The sequence below is a fragment of the Somniosus microcephalus genome, chromosome 16, assembly GCF_052327205.1.
Source record: "Somniosus microcephalus isolate GS21.2 chromosome 16, FLI_Smic_1.0, whole genome shotgun sequence".
Classification (NCBI taxonomy): domain Eukaryota; kingdom Metazoa; phylum Chordata; class Chondrichthyes; order Squaliformes; family Somniosidae; genus Somniosus; species Somniosus microcephalus.
In genome coordinates this window covers 75,894,625-75,909,211 of record NC_141002.1, presented here as the reverse complement: position 1 = coordinate 75,909,211, position 14,587 = coordinate 75,894,625, and the positions used below count along the sequence as shown (strand labels likewise).

General features: G+C 46.1%; 1 protein-coding gene across 1 annotated transcript in view; it reads left to right on the top strand.

The window, feature by feature from the left end:
- The window catches only part of LOC147106299 (ankyrin repeat domain-containing protein 61-like), a 103,869-nt gene that overhangs the window by 54,007 nt on the left and 35,275 nt on the right, over positions 1-14,587 (top strand). Inside the window, exons 8-10 of the mRNA XM_086009290.1 lie at positions 12,020-12,109; positions 12,403-12,522; positions 13,234-13,439. Coding sequence (XP_085865416.1) covers positions 12,020-12,109; positions 12,403-12,522; positions 13,234-13,439 — 416 coding nt within the window. The remainder of the gene's footprint in view (positions 1-12,019; positions 12,110-12,402; positions 12,523-13,233; positions 13,440-14,587) is intronic.

Sequence of the window (14,587 nt, the reverse complement as noted above, 5' to 3'; positions counted from 1 at the left end):
AGAGTTGCAGGTAGGTTTGAATCTGCTCGTCGCCAATGTTAGATCCAGGTATCTTAATGTTGTGTCCTTCAATAACGAGACAAGAGACTGCAGGGAACGATCAACAGGTGTTTACTGGATGAGGGTTACTCTAAAACTAATTGTACAGATCCCTACTCAGGGTTTATATACAGGTGTGATCACTGCCGGTACTACAGTATACAGGAGCTGTAAAAAGTAGTTCTCCCCTTAAAGGTACGTACACTACACAAAAGTACATTTATAAAGTTCCCAGGTGGTCCTGTGGACTGCCTAGGCACTGTTAAATACAGCCTCACGAGCTTAACGGAATGAATCTTCTTACTGGAGGTGGTCTTGCAGTTCTTGGTTTAGTCAGATCACCAACCTAATTCCCAAATTATGCTGCCACTTGCATGTCAAGACGCATCATAAATCCCTTTGCATCCTTTACAAAAATCATAGTCAGTTGTCAGCCTAAATCACAGAATCGCTAAATGTAATGGGGCAAAATAAAAATAGTGGCACTTTGTATTTTATCAGATTTGTTTTTGCTTAATGAAAAGAACAAGGCAGCCCATCAAACTAGCTGGTGATAATAAAAACAGAAAATGCTGGAAATACTCAGCAGGTCAGGCAGCATCTGTGGAAAGAGAAACAAAGTAAACGTTTCAGGTCGATGACCTTTCAGCAGAACTGGAAAAAGTTAGAGATGTAATAGCTCTTAAGCAAGTACAGAGGCAGGGGAGGAAAGAACAAAAGGGAATGTCTCGTGATGGGGTGGAAGAAAGAAGTGATTAAATGACAAAAGGGATGATGGTACAAGGCAAAAGAGAGTGGGAATGGGACAAGTAAAGAAACGAGAGATGGGCTTAGAGGAGCTGTAAATGGCAACAGCGGAATCATTACCAGCACCAGTTGTCCAAAAAAAATGGGAGTAGTGGTTATGATCTGAAATTGTTGAACTCAATGTTGAGTCCGGAAGGCTGTAGAGTGCCTAATCGAAAGATGAAGTGCTGTTCCTTGAGCTTCCATTGAGCTTCATTGGAACAGTGTAGGAGGCCGAGGAGTGGGACGGAGAATTAAAATGGCAAGCAACCAAAAGCTCAGGGGCACGCTTGTGGACGCTAGCTGGTGAATTCTACAGTGGATCAACGATTCTATAGCATTTCTCATGATCACAGAGATAGAAAGTTCAGGGTAAGTGCTTGAAAGAGTAAATTACTTCATAGCACACTAAAGGTTAAAATGATTATAGTTATTAAATGCTAGATTAAAAGTGCAATATTGTTCACTTTGCTTTTAAGTGAGGCTATTGTGTCTAATGGTTCCAGAGAATAAGACAATTAGAAAGTGTCCCATCTCTACAATTCATGGCCAAATATAGGTAGAAAATGGGTTATTATTTCCACATCTATATTATCATCAGTTGTATTTTAAATGTATTATTTTTTGGCTACAGAACAATATTTCCACAGTTGCTTCACCTAAATTATGGCATTAAAATACTTTTGAAAGTACTCTGAATATTTAAATACCATTTATTTACTAATTTGTTAAAAATGGAAGCATTTAAACCTAACATTTTTCATTTTGCTGTAGGTAGGCTACTGCAGAACTGAGAAAGTAAATGCAATTGTTAGATGCTAAACCTTGGTATTTGGAAATAAGATTTCCTGCACATGTATTAAGAATGTGTTCAAGAAGTGAGAAATTAAGGAATGGGAAAAGAAAATGTTACCAATTGTATTGAGTTTATTTGGCATTTACATGTAGAGTAACAGCTCACTAAGAATAAAATAATGAAACTCATAAATTTAATGTCATTTTGAACTTCTCGGGGGAAAAGTGAGCTTTTAAAAATGGAAAATTTATTTGAGTTTTGGAGATATATCCTTAAAGTAAAACCTCCAATGTCTTCTCGTCCCACTCCCACACCATTACCTCTTGTATCCCCCAAGGATCATCTACATGCTGCACCTCAGTGACATCATCCGAAAATACAGCATCAGTTTCCACATGTATGCTGACGCCACCCAGCTCTACCTCACGCCCACCTCTCTCGACCCCTCCACGGTATCTAAATTGTCAGACCTCTTGTCTGACATCCAGTCCGATGAGCAGAAATTTCCTCCAACTAAATATTGGGAAGACCAAAGCCATTGTCTTTGGTCTCCACCACAAACTCCATTCCTTAACCACTGACTCCATCCCTCTCCCTGGCAACTGTCTGCTGCTGAACCAGACTGTTCGCAACCTTGGTGTTATATTTGACCCCAAATGAGCTTCCAATCACATATCCACGCCATCACTAAGACTGCCTATTTCCACCCCCGGAACATCGCCCGACTCCATCCCTGCCTCAGCTCATCTTCTGCTGAAACCCTCATCCATGCCTTTGTTACCTCTAGACTTGACTATTCCAAATCACTCCTGGCCGGTCACCCACGTTCTAGCCTCCGTAAACTTGAGGTCATCGAAAACTCCGCTGCCTGTGTTCTAACTCGCACCAAGTCCCATTCACCCATCACCCTTGTGCTTGCTGACCTACATTGGCTCCTGGTTAAGCAAAGCTTCGATTTTAAAATTCTCATCCTTGTTTTCAAATCCCTTCATGGCCTCGCACCCCCATCTCTGTAATCTCCTCCAGCCCCGCAACCCTCCGAGATATTTGCCCTTCTCTAATTCTGGTCTCTTGACCATCCCCGATTTCAGTAGCTCCACCATTGGTGACCATGCATTCAGCTGCGAAGACCCTAAGTTCTGCAATTCCTCCCTAAATCTCTCCGCCTCACTACCTCCCTTTCCTCCTTTAAGACGCTTCTTAAAATCCATCTCTCTGACCAAGCTTTTGGTTATCTGGCCTAATATCTCCTTATGTGGCTTGGTGTCAAATTTTGTTTTATAACGCTCCTGTGAAGTGCCATGGGATGTTTTACTACGTAAAGGCACTATATAAATACAAGTTGTTATAGAAAGAAGTAGAAGTGGGGTTTTACAATAAACAGATCATGACAGAAGGGTTTATAACAAGGGTAAGAAAACAACTCATCCTAGTGTGACCAGACTATAGAATCTTCTGACAAATTGAATCCCTTCCTACTTGGACTGATCAGGTGGGGTCCTGATGTATAGCTCATCATAGGGTCCATGAAATTATTAGCATTTGCTGCAAATTGCATAATTTTGCTGTTCTAAAAGGAGGCTCAAAATAGCCTGCAGTTTGTGACAATATTTAACTCATCCATTTCCTTTTAATTATAAAGTGCATGGTTTTTATACTGAAATCTGAACACTATAAAAATATTTGTATCACGTGATGGTTTACAACAGATATGGGGAGGGGGCACGGGGTGGGTAACATTTCCATGAGGGTTCTCCCGATCATTCACCGTAACTTCGGCAGAAACCGGAGAAACGACGTAAGCAGCTGTTCTGGTGAGAGATTGGGAGAACCCCTGCAGAAATTCCAGGCAAAGGAGCATTCTGACTACTTTTCAGGAAGAGCTATTTAGTGTCCAAAGAACATAGAACCTTACAGCACAGAAGGGGGCCATTTGGCCCACCGTGCCTGTGCTGGCTCTTTGAACTAGCTCTCCAATTTAGTCCCACATCCCAGCATTTTTCCCATAACCCTGCAAATTAGTTCTCTTCAAATACTTGTCCAATTTCCTTTTGAAAGTTTCTATGGAATCTGATTCCACCACCCTTTCAGGTACTGCATTCCAGATCTTAACAACCCTCTGTGTAAAATAAATTCTCCTCATTTCCCCTCTAGTTCTTTTGCCAATTGTTTTAAATTTATGACATCTGGTTACCAACCCACTTGCCAGAGGAAATAATTTCTCCCTACTTGCTCTATCAAAACCCCATATAATTTTGAACACCTCTATTAGATCTCCCTTTAACCTTCACTGCTCTAAGGAGAACAATCGCAGCTTCTCCAATCTCTCCACATAATTGAAGTCCCTCATCCCTGGTCTCATCCTGGTAAAGCTCCTCTGTACCCTCTCCAAGGCCTTGACATCCTGCCTAAAGTGGTGTCCAGAATTGTACACAATACTCCTGCTGAGGCCTAACCAGTGATTTGTAACGGTTTAGCATGACTTCCTTGTTTTTGTATTCAATGCCTCTATTTACAGCCAAGTATCCCATACACTTTCTTAACCGCCTCATCAACTTGCCCTGCTACCTTCAAGGATTTGTGAATATGCACCCCCCAGGTCCCTCTGCTCTTGCACCCCCCTCAAAATAGTACCATTAAGATTATACTGTTGTTTGATTAATATGTCTCCTTTCTGTATATAAGTTGCAAACTAAAATTTTTGTTTCTTAAAAGCAATTAGAATTTCCAATTTCTCCCAGTTTACCTTTCAGTGGTGCTTCTGGTTTGATCTCTTTCTCTGAACATTTCAGATTGCGCTGGTCCAACAGTTTACAGTTAAGAACTGCAAATTCTACACAATATTCTGAAATTGCAGTGTCTGAAAGAGAGAGTAGTGTGAATTAGTGCAGTAAAACAATAAGAAAGGGGTTGATGATCTGACAGTTTTCTGCATCTTAATTTAAAAAAATATTTGACTGAAAACATGAGACTTTTCTAACATTGAAAAATGAATATAGCTTCTAATTATGGATTTCTACTACATAATCATATGCACTTTAAGATTTTCAGTAAGGTTTGAACTGTCTGTTCAGCTTCTTAAAATGTATGTTGATCAAACATAAAGAATTGGGCCACTAGAGGGTGTTGCGTAATTATTTGACACCTAAAAATAGAAATAAAATAGAAATCTCTTAGCACAACGTTTCATAGAATAGAAAACCCTGGGGATGGGGGAAACAGGCAAAGGTGGTAGGATTGAGTGGTGATTGGGGAAGGTGGGGGGTGATTGGGACAGGGATTTTAGTGGAAAAGTGAGAAGAGGTGAAGTAGGTGGGGTTGAAGAATGACAGCAGGAGATAGGAAAGAGGGAAAGGGATGGGAAGAGGGGAGGTAGATGTTGAGGTAAAGGGTAGAGTAATGGGGACAGGATGTGAGGGGTGATGGGAAAGAAAGAGACAGGATGGGAAGAGTGGGAATGCATGTAAATGAGATAAACGCAAAGAGTGGCTGCAACAAATCAGTAGATGTCCTCCACACAACATTGTACCCAGCAAGAGAGAAAAACAGAAAAAGAAGCATGGGACAGAAAAGCAAAAAAGAAAGATTAAAGCAGCAACACCAGGTAAGGGAGACACCATACCCTCTGATTTAACCATGTGCAACACCATTGGAGATCTGCTAGTATAAAATAATGCTAAGGCCAACATTCAACTGGGGGCACAGTGGTGGTACAAATGTCGTTGCCTTGATACATTCTGCATTTCTGGTGCAGAGAGGGAATCTGAGGGCCCCTAATTTGCATCTGCTGGTGTGCTCCTAGCCCAATTTATTGCACATGCTTGGAGTATGGAAAGGAGAGGTTGGTTAAGGGTTCTGGATTTACTAGGAAGGAACAAACATTCGCAGGTGCAGCTCCTAAAGGATACCTACATTTCATGTTTGGTGGAAAAGGCTGAATAGTGTGTAAGATGAGCCAAGAACCTGTGAGTTTCCAAAAGGAATAGCTCCATTTTCTGAGAAAGCACTGAAGGTTATGTTGAGGGAGATGATGACAAAACGAATTGACATTTTTGGTGGTGGGGGTATCCTCAGAAACCTTAGTCAGTGCTCCCTGAGTGTCCGCTGTGGCTCAGTGGGGAATCTCTCCCCTCTGAGTCAAGGTTGTGGGTACATATCCCACTCCAAAGACTTGAGCACAAAATCTAGGCTGACACTTCAGCACAGTACTGCGGGAGTGCTGCACTGTCGGTGGCGCCATCTTTCAGATAAGAAGCCGAGGCCCCATCTGCCCTCTCAGGTGGACATAAAAGATCCCATGGCACTATTTTAAAGAAGAGCAGAGGCGTTCTGCCCAGTGTCCTGGCCAATAGTTATTCCTCAGTCAGCATCACTAAAACAGATTATCTGGTCATTAGAACATTTCTGTTTGTTGGGCCTTGCTGTGTGCAAATTGGCAGTCACGATTCCTACATTATAACAGTGACTACACTTCAAAAAAAAGTACTTAATTGGCTGAAAAGCAGCAATAGGGCATCCTGAGGTCTTGACAGGCACAAGTCCTTTTCGTTCTTTGAGAGGAAGAGTCAGAGCAGGTGAATGCAGTTTCTGCAGTAAAAAACTATCTTGAATTTTAAATGGGTAAAAATGAAATCCCGACAAAAAAAGCAAAACTTGAATATTAAAAACACACAGTAATACTACAATATTAGTAAGCTAAGGGCTAGAAATTCGGCTGGTTACTGCCTCTGGGGGGCCGATAACAGGGTGCTAACCTCTTACCACCTGGGCGCAGCGAGAATATCGCCTCCCGCTAAATTCGGCGGGAGGTTTGCGGCAGCGGTATGGCGTTGCACCCCGATCTCCTTTGCCCGGAGATTGTGACATCATCGCCATGCGCATCGCCCCGGTTGCGCCCCGGACCCAAACCTTAGTTCCACCCCCTGCAACATAGCCGGGCGAAAACACCGACAGCTGCAGGAGGTGTTCATCGGGAGGCCAGGCGCTTCGGGGGCGATACTTAAAGGCGAGGTGGCCGAGGTAGGGAAAAAAATGCTCAAATGTTCATTCTCTGTTTTATTTGCTTTCCCCCCCCCACCCCGCACTCGATCAGCCCGGCGCTCTGCTGCACTTGATCAGGCCGGATCGCGGCTGCTGTCAGGGACCAGGTAAGTTGCTTTCCATTGCAGAGCCTGTAGCAATCGCCCTTCCCTTTAAGGGAGGAAGGAGCCTTCCAACGGGGCAGCGCTGCACGGCCCATTGTGCAGTGCTGCACACCTACCGCTCCGCCTGCTGCCTGTTGTGCTCCAGGAAGGAAGTGGAGCGCTTGTTTTAGCACACCACTTCATTCCTGGAACGCAAACCACAAAGGGGAGAAATTCAGTATCGCCCCATTTGGGGCGTAATTATTGCCACCTACTGCTAAATCGACCTGCTTTGCCCCAGGAGGTGCTTGCAGCGCTAAAACAGACGCTGCACGACTGTCTTAAGGCGCTAAGCCGGAGAAGCGAGGCGCTACCACCGAGGGCGGGCGCAGCGCAGGTGCGGCCAGTTAGCGATTGCACGCAGACACGCTGGCGCCGGTCAGCTCTTAAAGGGGAGGTTCGATCTTGGATTACAGCCACACCCTGCGCATCGGAGCCCTGATTCTCGGCCTGGACAGACCTGCTGCCACATTCTTACGCCTAGGACCATGGAGAGGGCCAGGGAGCGAGCGCAGCGGTTCAGCGAGGGGGCCTTGCAGGTTCTGGTTGGCGCGGTGGAGTGCAGGCAACCTATCTTGTTCCCGGACAGTGGCAGGAGGCCGCTGCCCAACGACTGTCGCAAAGCTTGGAGGGAGGTGGCTCACCGAGTGACCTCCAGCAGCATGGTGCCTAGGCCCCCTGTGCAATGCAGGAAGAAGTTCAACGACCTCACTCGAGTCGTTAGGGTGAGTACCCTTTTCAGAATCCTCTTCATCCCTGCATGTCGACCTCACTTTATGGCCAAAGGGTCCTGAAAGCCCCAATGCCCAACCCTCATCCAACATCTATGGGCCTTTCATGAAACTCACACGCACATTCAGCACTTTACACACTGTAAGGGCTAATCGACCATGGGAGGCAGTGCAGCCAAGATCAGGGCTTCACACTGTACTCAGAGCCTGTCCTTTCTCTTGCAGGGCAAGCTGGCGCATAACGGGAGGCAGCAGCAACGGACCGGGGGAGGCCGGCCTCACCTTCAAGCCCTCACCGATCTGGAGCAGCGAGTCCAGCGGATTATGGCAGGCCGGATGATTGGCCCCGTCGCCACTGGAGATGCCGACCCTGTTCTGGACAGCAATGGTAAGGTCATCACCTTTTTGACCTTTCTCCTTCCACTTGTGCCTCACACCAGCATCCTTTGCCACTATCGAACCAATACAGTACATTGCAGCACTCATACCTCCCTCACTGCCACCCTGTCCTCACGCTAAAGCCACTCTTGTACCTCCCTGCTTTCAGATGCTGATTCACCAGGTGAGGAGGCGGGCCCTCAAGCTGCCACTGTGAGTGACTCTGAAGGCGACGACGAGGAGGAAGCCGGACCATCAGTGCCACCCTCAGCCGAGGCAGCCCATGGCCATAATGGGGACACGTCTTCCCTGGAGGGGAGCAGGGAGGAATGGTCTGAGGAGGGTGAAGCTCCGGGGCCCAGCGGGCTGCAGCAACGCGGGGTGGGTATGGAAGCTCGGCGGCCTTCTCCCCGGAGGGAGAGTCTGGCCTCGAGTCCTGCTATAGTGAGCGCAGAAGAGGTGCGACTCCTCGCTGAAATGAGCGCCCAGGCGGAGCACAGGCACACTGAGCTCATGGGTGCAGTGGCAAGGATGCCCGAATCCATTGAGTCACTGGCAAGGAGTGTCCAGGACGTCGGCGCAGCACAGGCAAGGAGTCTCCAGGATTTTGGCGCAGCACAGGCGGCTGCCACGCAAGTGCTTATTGCTGCAATGCAGTCTGTGCTTCAGCAGATTGCTCCGCATGCTGCAGTGCTGCCCCATGGGAGTGCCAGTGTGTCGTCCGACCAGGGAGTTGCTGTCCTCTGTCAGGATGACAGCATTCCTGCTGCCAACACTGTCACTTCTCCACTGCAGCTGCGACCACCTGTAGGACAGACTGCTGCCGCCCATGCAGAGTTGGAGCAGTCAGCAGCTGGGCCCTCCAGGCCCAGGGCTGGTCCAGGCTGTCCCTCAAGGGCATCTGCAGTCTCAGTTTCTGACACTCAGCAGCCTTCCCTCAGCCTTGCTGCAGCCACTGGGGTCCCATTGCGGAGGAGCTGCAAGGTGGGAAGGGGCGAATCTCGCAAGCGAAGCAGATCACCCTCGAAGGGCAAAAAGTAGGAGGTGTGGCAAAATGCTGTTAAATGTTTTATTGAAGGCCGAGGATCGTGGTCATTTTTTGGTTACTGTTTTGTTCATTGTCTCCAGGTTGTGAGAGCCAGTTATGTGACTGACTGCTTTTTTTTGGGTTTCTCTCTTACTTTGTCATGCAAGAAGGGCACACAGTTTGTTAAATAAAGAAGTGTCTTTATTCAGAATGTGCATGTTTGCTCTTTGAACTATTTGTTGCCTTGACCGGCTTAGGGGTTGCGGCACGGTTCCATTCATGTTCTTTGAATGGCAGAAGCCATTCCCTCAGAGGGGGCCTAGAACCGACTTGCTATAAGCCGCTGACGGACGGCCCTTGCACTTTGTGCCTCCCTCCCGTCTTGGTGCTCCTCCTCCTCCTCCTCTGCTGGTGCTCCAATGTCTGGTGGCAGTGGCTGAGTCCTGAGGATTGCCAGGTTATGCAGCACACAACAAAATGGGAGACTCGCTCAGGTGAGTACTGAAGGGCTCCTCCGGAATGGCCCAGACAGCGGAACCATTGCTTGAGCACGCCGATTGTGTGCTCAGTGGTGGTCATGGTCACTTGATGGCTCTCATTGTATCGTTCTTCAGCAGGGGTGCTGGGCAAACGGAGCGGGGTCATCAGCCAGGTGCACAGAGGATAGCCCTTGTCCCCGAGAAGCCAACCTCCTGGGTGAGCTGGGGCCTCAAAGGTCTGCCACAGAAGTCTGGTGCAGGATGAAGGCATTGTGGCTGCTGCCTGGAAAGCGGGCATTGACAGTGACTATCAGCTGTCTGTGGTCACAGACCAACTGGATATTCAATGAATGGAACACCTTCCGGTTGCGGTAATCCTCAGCATTCTCTTGCGGCGCCCGCAAAGCCACATGCATGCAGTCAATGGCGCCCTGGACCATGGGGAAGCCCGCTATTCTTGCAAATCCCATTGCGCGCTCTTGCTGCTTGTCCGGGGTCATGGGGAAGGAAATGTACTGACGTCTCCTTTTAAAGAGGGCATTCGTGACTTGACGGATGCAGCAATGCACCGCGAACTGGGAGATATTGGCAATGTCCCCAGTAGCGGATTGGAAGGAGCCGGTGGTATAGAAGTTGAGAGCCACTGTGACCTTCACTGCCACTGACAGACGTCCTCCTCCTCCAGTTGAGGCTGCAGATCTGGCTGAAGCAGGTGGCAGAGCTCAGTGACCACCTCCCTGCTGAATTGCAGCCTCCGAAAACACTGCTCCTCAGACATGTTGAGGTATGAGAACTGTTGGCGGAAAACCCTGGGACGGTAAGGCCTCGTGTGCCGACACCTGTTGGCCCGCCTCCGTCTGGCCATGATTGGCACTCTCTCTCTGCGTCTCTGTGCGCTCTCAATGTAATGGAGAAGCCCAACGTTCCCACCCATTGCAGCCCCTATAGTATGTGGCCACTCAAGGTTATGCCGGTGAAAAAGCAAAGCAACTACAAAGTTCTGGTCAGAAGCCAAAAGTACCTCTGCGAGCGCTGACTCAATGCAGAAAGCTCTCTCCCTTTGTCTCTCTGCAAATCTCTCTCTCACAGAAGGAGTGGTCCAAAAATGGCTACCACAAAGAAGCCAGGAAGAGCCCCCTTTAAATAGCACCCCCCCCAGCCCCACAGCGACTGGGAACCGCTCCAGTCAACCAGTCGCTGGGAGCGACAGGCGGAAAGGAGTGGGGCGCCACTGAAGTTCCGGTTCGGGGTGCCCCAAGGGCGTTGCACCATGAAATGACGTCAGGATCTGCGCGCGCAGCTGAGCGGGCGTTGCGGTTTAGCGCCGCCGCTAAATGTCCGCTCAATTTCACAAGAGGTGCAGGTCTCGCCACGCCCGGGCGCTAGCAGGCTCGCGCCCCACTTATCGCCCTCTTAAGGCACTAACGGGTGGCGCAACCAACTGAATTTCCACCCCCAAATCTTTTAAATGTTGGAAAGCATTAGCTCCTGGCGCTAATTTTTACAACTTTTAAAAGTTAGCGCCCCAAACGGGCACTCCCGAATTTCTCCCCCTAAGAAACCAAAATTGGGCCAAATCTGAGGTCTAGGAAGGACGGATCACAGCTTTAACCTGGTCAAAGGTTTCACTCCGGCTGAACACCTGCAGAGTGTACTGTGTACTTGCTGTGCACAGCAATAACATTATATCATTGCCACGACATGAGACTTGCTACATGGAGTAACAAGAGCCTTCTGCACCCTAATTCCGGCCCAGTGCTAAATTTGTAGCAGTGAGTTTGAAATGCAAATTGAGCACGTGGGTCTGGAGTTTCCACTAGTTTGCTCTGGTTCACCGAAAATCAGCGCAAAAGATCAAGGAACCTCGTGCGCAAATTACCTCCAGCACAAATTGAGTTTCCGCGATCTTTTGCGCTAGTTTAAAAAACATTGTGCTGGAAGCCGGCCCCACCCACTAAACTGGCCACACCCCCAGATCAAATTAATCGCCATGGCGAGTTTTCGCTAATTGCGCCCTTTTGCGGGCCTTAGAAGAGGCTCTTAAAATTAAGCTTTGTTTTAGGCGCAACGGCACTAATAGGCACCTTTAAAAGTTTTTAAAAAAATTAAAATTTACTAAAGAACTGACTTCTGTACACCAATGTAACTAGTAAATGGTTCTGTATAGTTTTTTTTAAGTCATTTTCAGTTATTTTTAAATCGGGTTACTCACAAGTGAAGGTCTAGACACTGATTAAAAATGCTCATTTTTTGTGATTAAACCCATTGCCAGCTGTATTAATAAAACTGCACCAGGTTAACACTTTTAAATATATAAAAATATTTTAAAATGCCACTTTTTATTACATTTTAAAACGCTGCCTGATTGCGCTGGTTCATGGAAGATTTTGCGTTTAGTGATATGCAAATAAATTTGAGCGGAAACCTGAGCAAAAATCCCATTTTTGCAAACTAGTGCAATTTTGAGCACTAATAGGTACCTTTTAAAAGCTTTTAATTTTTTTTTCATTTACTAAGGAACTGACTACTGTACACCAAGGGACTTTTTAAACATTTCTGATTGCATTTGTATGTTCTTTGTTTTTATTTCTTGATTTCAGACACTTCTACGATTGAAGATTGACGTCAACCTGTTGGATTACAAAGGAGCAACCGCACTACATAGATCTCGAGATACAGAGACAATGCAGGTCCGTTTATTTTAACAAGAGAAGCATTTGAACTAGGACATTTGAAACTGGTGTTTCTTTTCTTAATTAATTAGTTTAAATGTGCTGTTGCACAAAAGGGCTTTGTTCTGATTTTTTTAATTTAAAAAAAAGAAAAAATACTGTTCTGGTCTAGCTTATTGGTTTTGTGAGTACTGTTGATTTCGACAAAACGCTGGGTGATGGAGCTTTCATTTTAATGGGCGATTTTGAGTTTTTATTTTAACGAATGATTAGGGAAAATCTGTATTTCGCTTTGAGTCTTGTCATTTCAGTTGCTGATAGATCACGGCGCTGATGTAAACTGGCCAGATGTGGATGGCAATACGCCGTTGCACGTAATGTGCTTTGGTGAAATGAAGAAACCGGCTAGACTAGACTGTTTAAAACTTTTGGTAAGAACTCCGTGCCATTTCAAAGTCAAAATGTTCATTAACTACACACTAAAGCAGAGGTGCACAATATAAAGACAAGGTAATCTAGAATCATAGAATAGTACAGCACAGAAGGAGGCCATTTGGCCCATCGAGTCTGCACCGGGCACCCTATCACTAAAACAAATTAAGAATGCATTAGCGTTACCACTAGTCAGTTTTGTACTGAAGAGTCCAATTTTTAAAATGTAAACCGCACATCAAGGGGTTGATTTTCATGTGAACCATTTCATCCAGCAGGTGCATGTGGGATAAAATGAGATTTGCATGTGGTATAGTGAAAAAAGTATACTGTTATGTTATTAAAACTAGCTACTGGTAGGGAATATTTGACTGGAAATAAATAGTGCAATAATGGATGCAGTACTTGGGCTGAATATCCTAACACTTACCTTTCTCTCGCTAGTATCCCGCATTAATGTTTACAAATAAATACTTTCAAGCATATACATCATTAGTCAACAAAATGAAGATGTCAGTTTGAGAAACCAACTGCAGAATAGTTGGGATGCCCGTCAAATCAATTTTATAACTGGATCTGTCCAAAACAGAGCAAATGCTGGCTTTGTATCTGGTGCTACTCTGTTATTGTGTCCCACTAAAATAACTCCAGTCAAGATTCTGCCAGCGACTGTTACTAACTAATTACAATGAATTATTCCATGTACGTAGCTGTCTCATAAGGCTGCAATAGAAAGATGGAACAATAAAGAGCTGCTGCCAATCCACTGTGCCGCCATGCAAGGTAGAGTAGATGTTATTCAGCTTCTGCAGCAGTTTGACTCAGAAGAACAAATGATCACAAAATTAATGAAGGGAAAAGCTCCAAGCCTCCTCTACCTGTCTGTGGCCAATAATCACATTGAATGTGCTGAATGGTAAGATTACATAATCACATTTATTTGTAATTGTAATGAGATTTTTGAAAACTAGAAGGTCGTTTATTAAACTGATTGTAGCCAGTTACTTTTAGGACTGTTGGGAGCACTGGCCTGGTGTTGCTGCCCACCTGATTTTGTGATGCCAAATGTACAATTGTGCAACCCATTATGTCCTTCAATCACTTAGCAACCATGGATTGTTGAGGCTGTAATTATAAATAACACTATATTATTTATATCAGTTATAATAGAAATATTTATTTTATTCTTGTTGCCCATCTAAGAACTTTGAAAATTACAGTAGAAACCTCTCAGTGGAAAAACCCTAGCTGCAAGCGAATAGTTCCCTTTATCCAGTTACTCTTAAGAAAACGTTTCTATTGACTGTTTCGTACTGTAATATCTCCGATGTCAGAAAGTCTCCAACCGTTCTCTTCAATTTCTTTGGGCTGGACTTTCCAAGCCCAGAGGAGGCGGGCATGGAGGCGGGACAGCCGGTAAACTCGAAGAAAGTGGGGGCGGACGGCAAACCCGCCCCCATCCTCCCTCCATGCCCTTTTGCCAGGAGGCGGGAAGATGTGCAGCTTCAGGTCCCATCTCCTGGAGGCGGGAAAGGCATTTAATCCTTTTAACTGCCTGTCAAAAGGCAGTTAACAGGCAGAAAAAAGGATTAGTGCCATTTTATGTATGTAAGGTGAGTGATAAGTTTTAAAAAAGTGTTCACTTACCTTGTTTTCTTCCTACAGCCTTTAGCCATGGTGGATCGGGAGAGCCAACATCCTGCTTGTCAATTTCACACTATGGCTGTTGGAACCTCCGTTCCAACAACCATGTGAAATTTACAAATTTGAAAGGTTTGATGAGTCCTGAACACACAGGGCTCGATTTTCATTGGGCCGTTGAGGCGGGATTAGAGGCGTGTGGGGGGTTAAAATCACGAAATCGGGGGGCACGAACCCATCCCACCCCCAACCCACCTCCATGCCAGTTTCAAAGGAGGCAGATGCCCGACCTGTGCTAGGACCTGCCTCCCTGAGGCAGGAAGGGGATTGGTGCCAAATAACTGCCAGGTAACAGGCAGTTTTTAGCCTAATCCCTATTTTTATCCCTGAAGTGTGGGATTCCCGACGGCTCCAAACCACGCC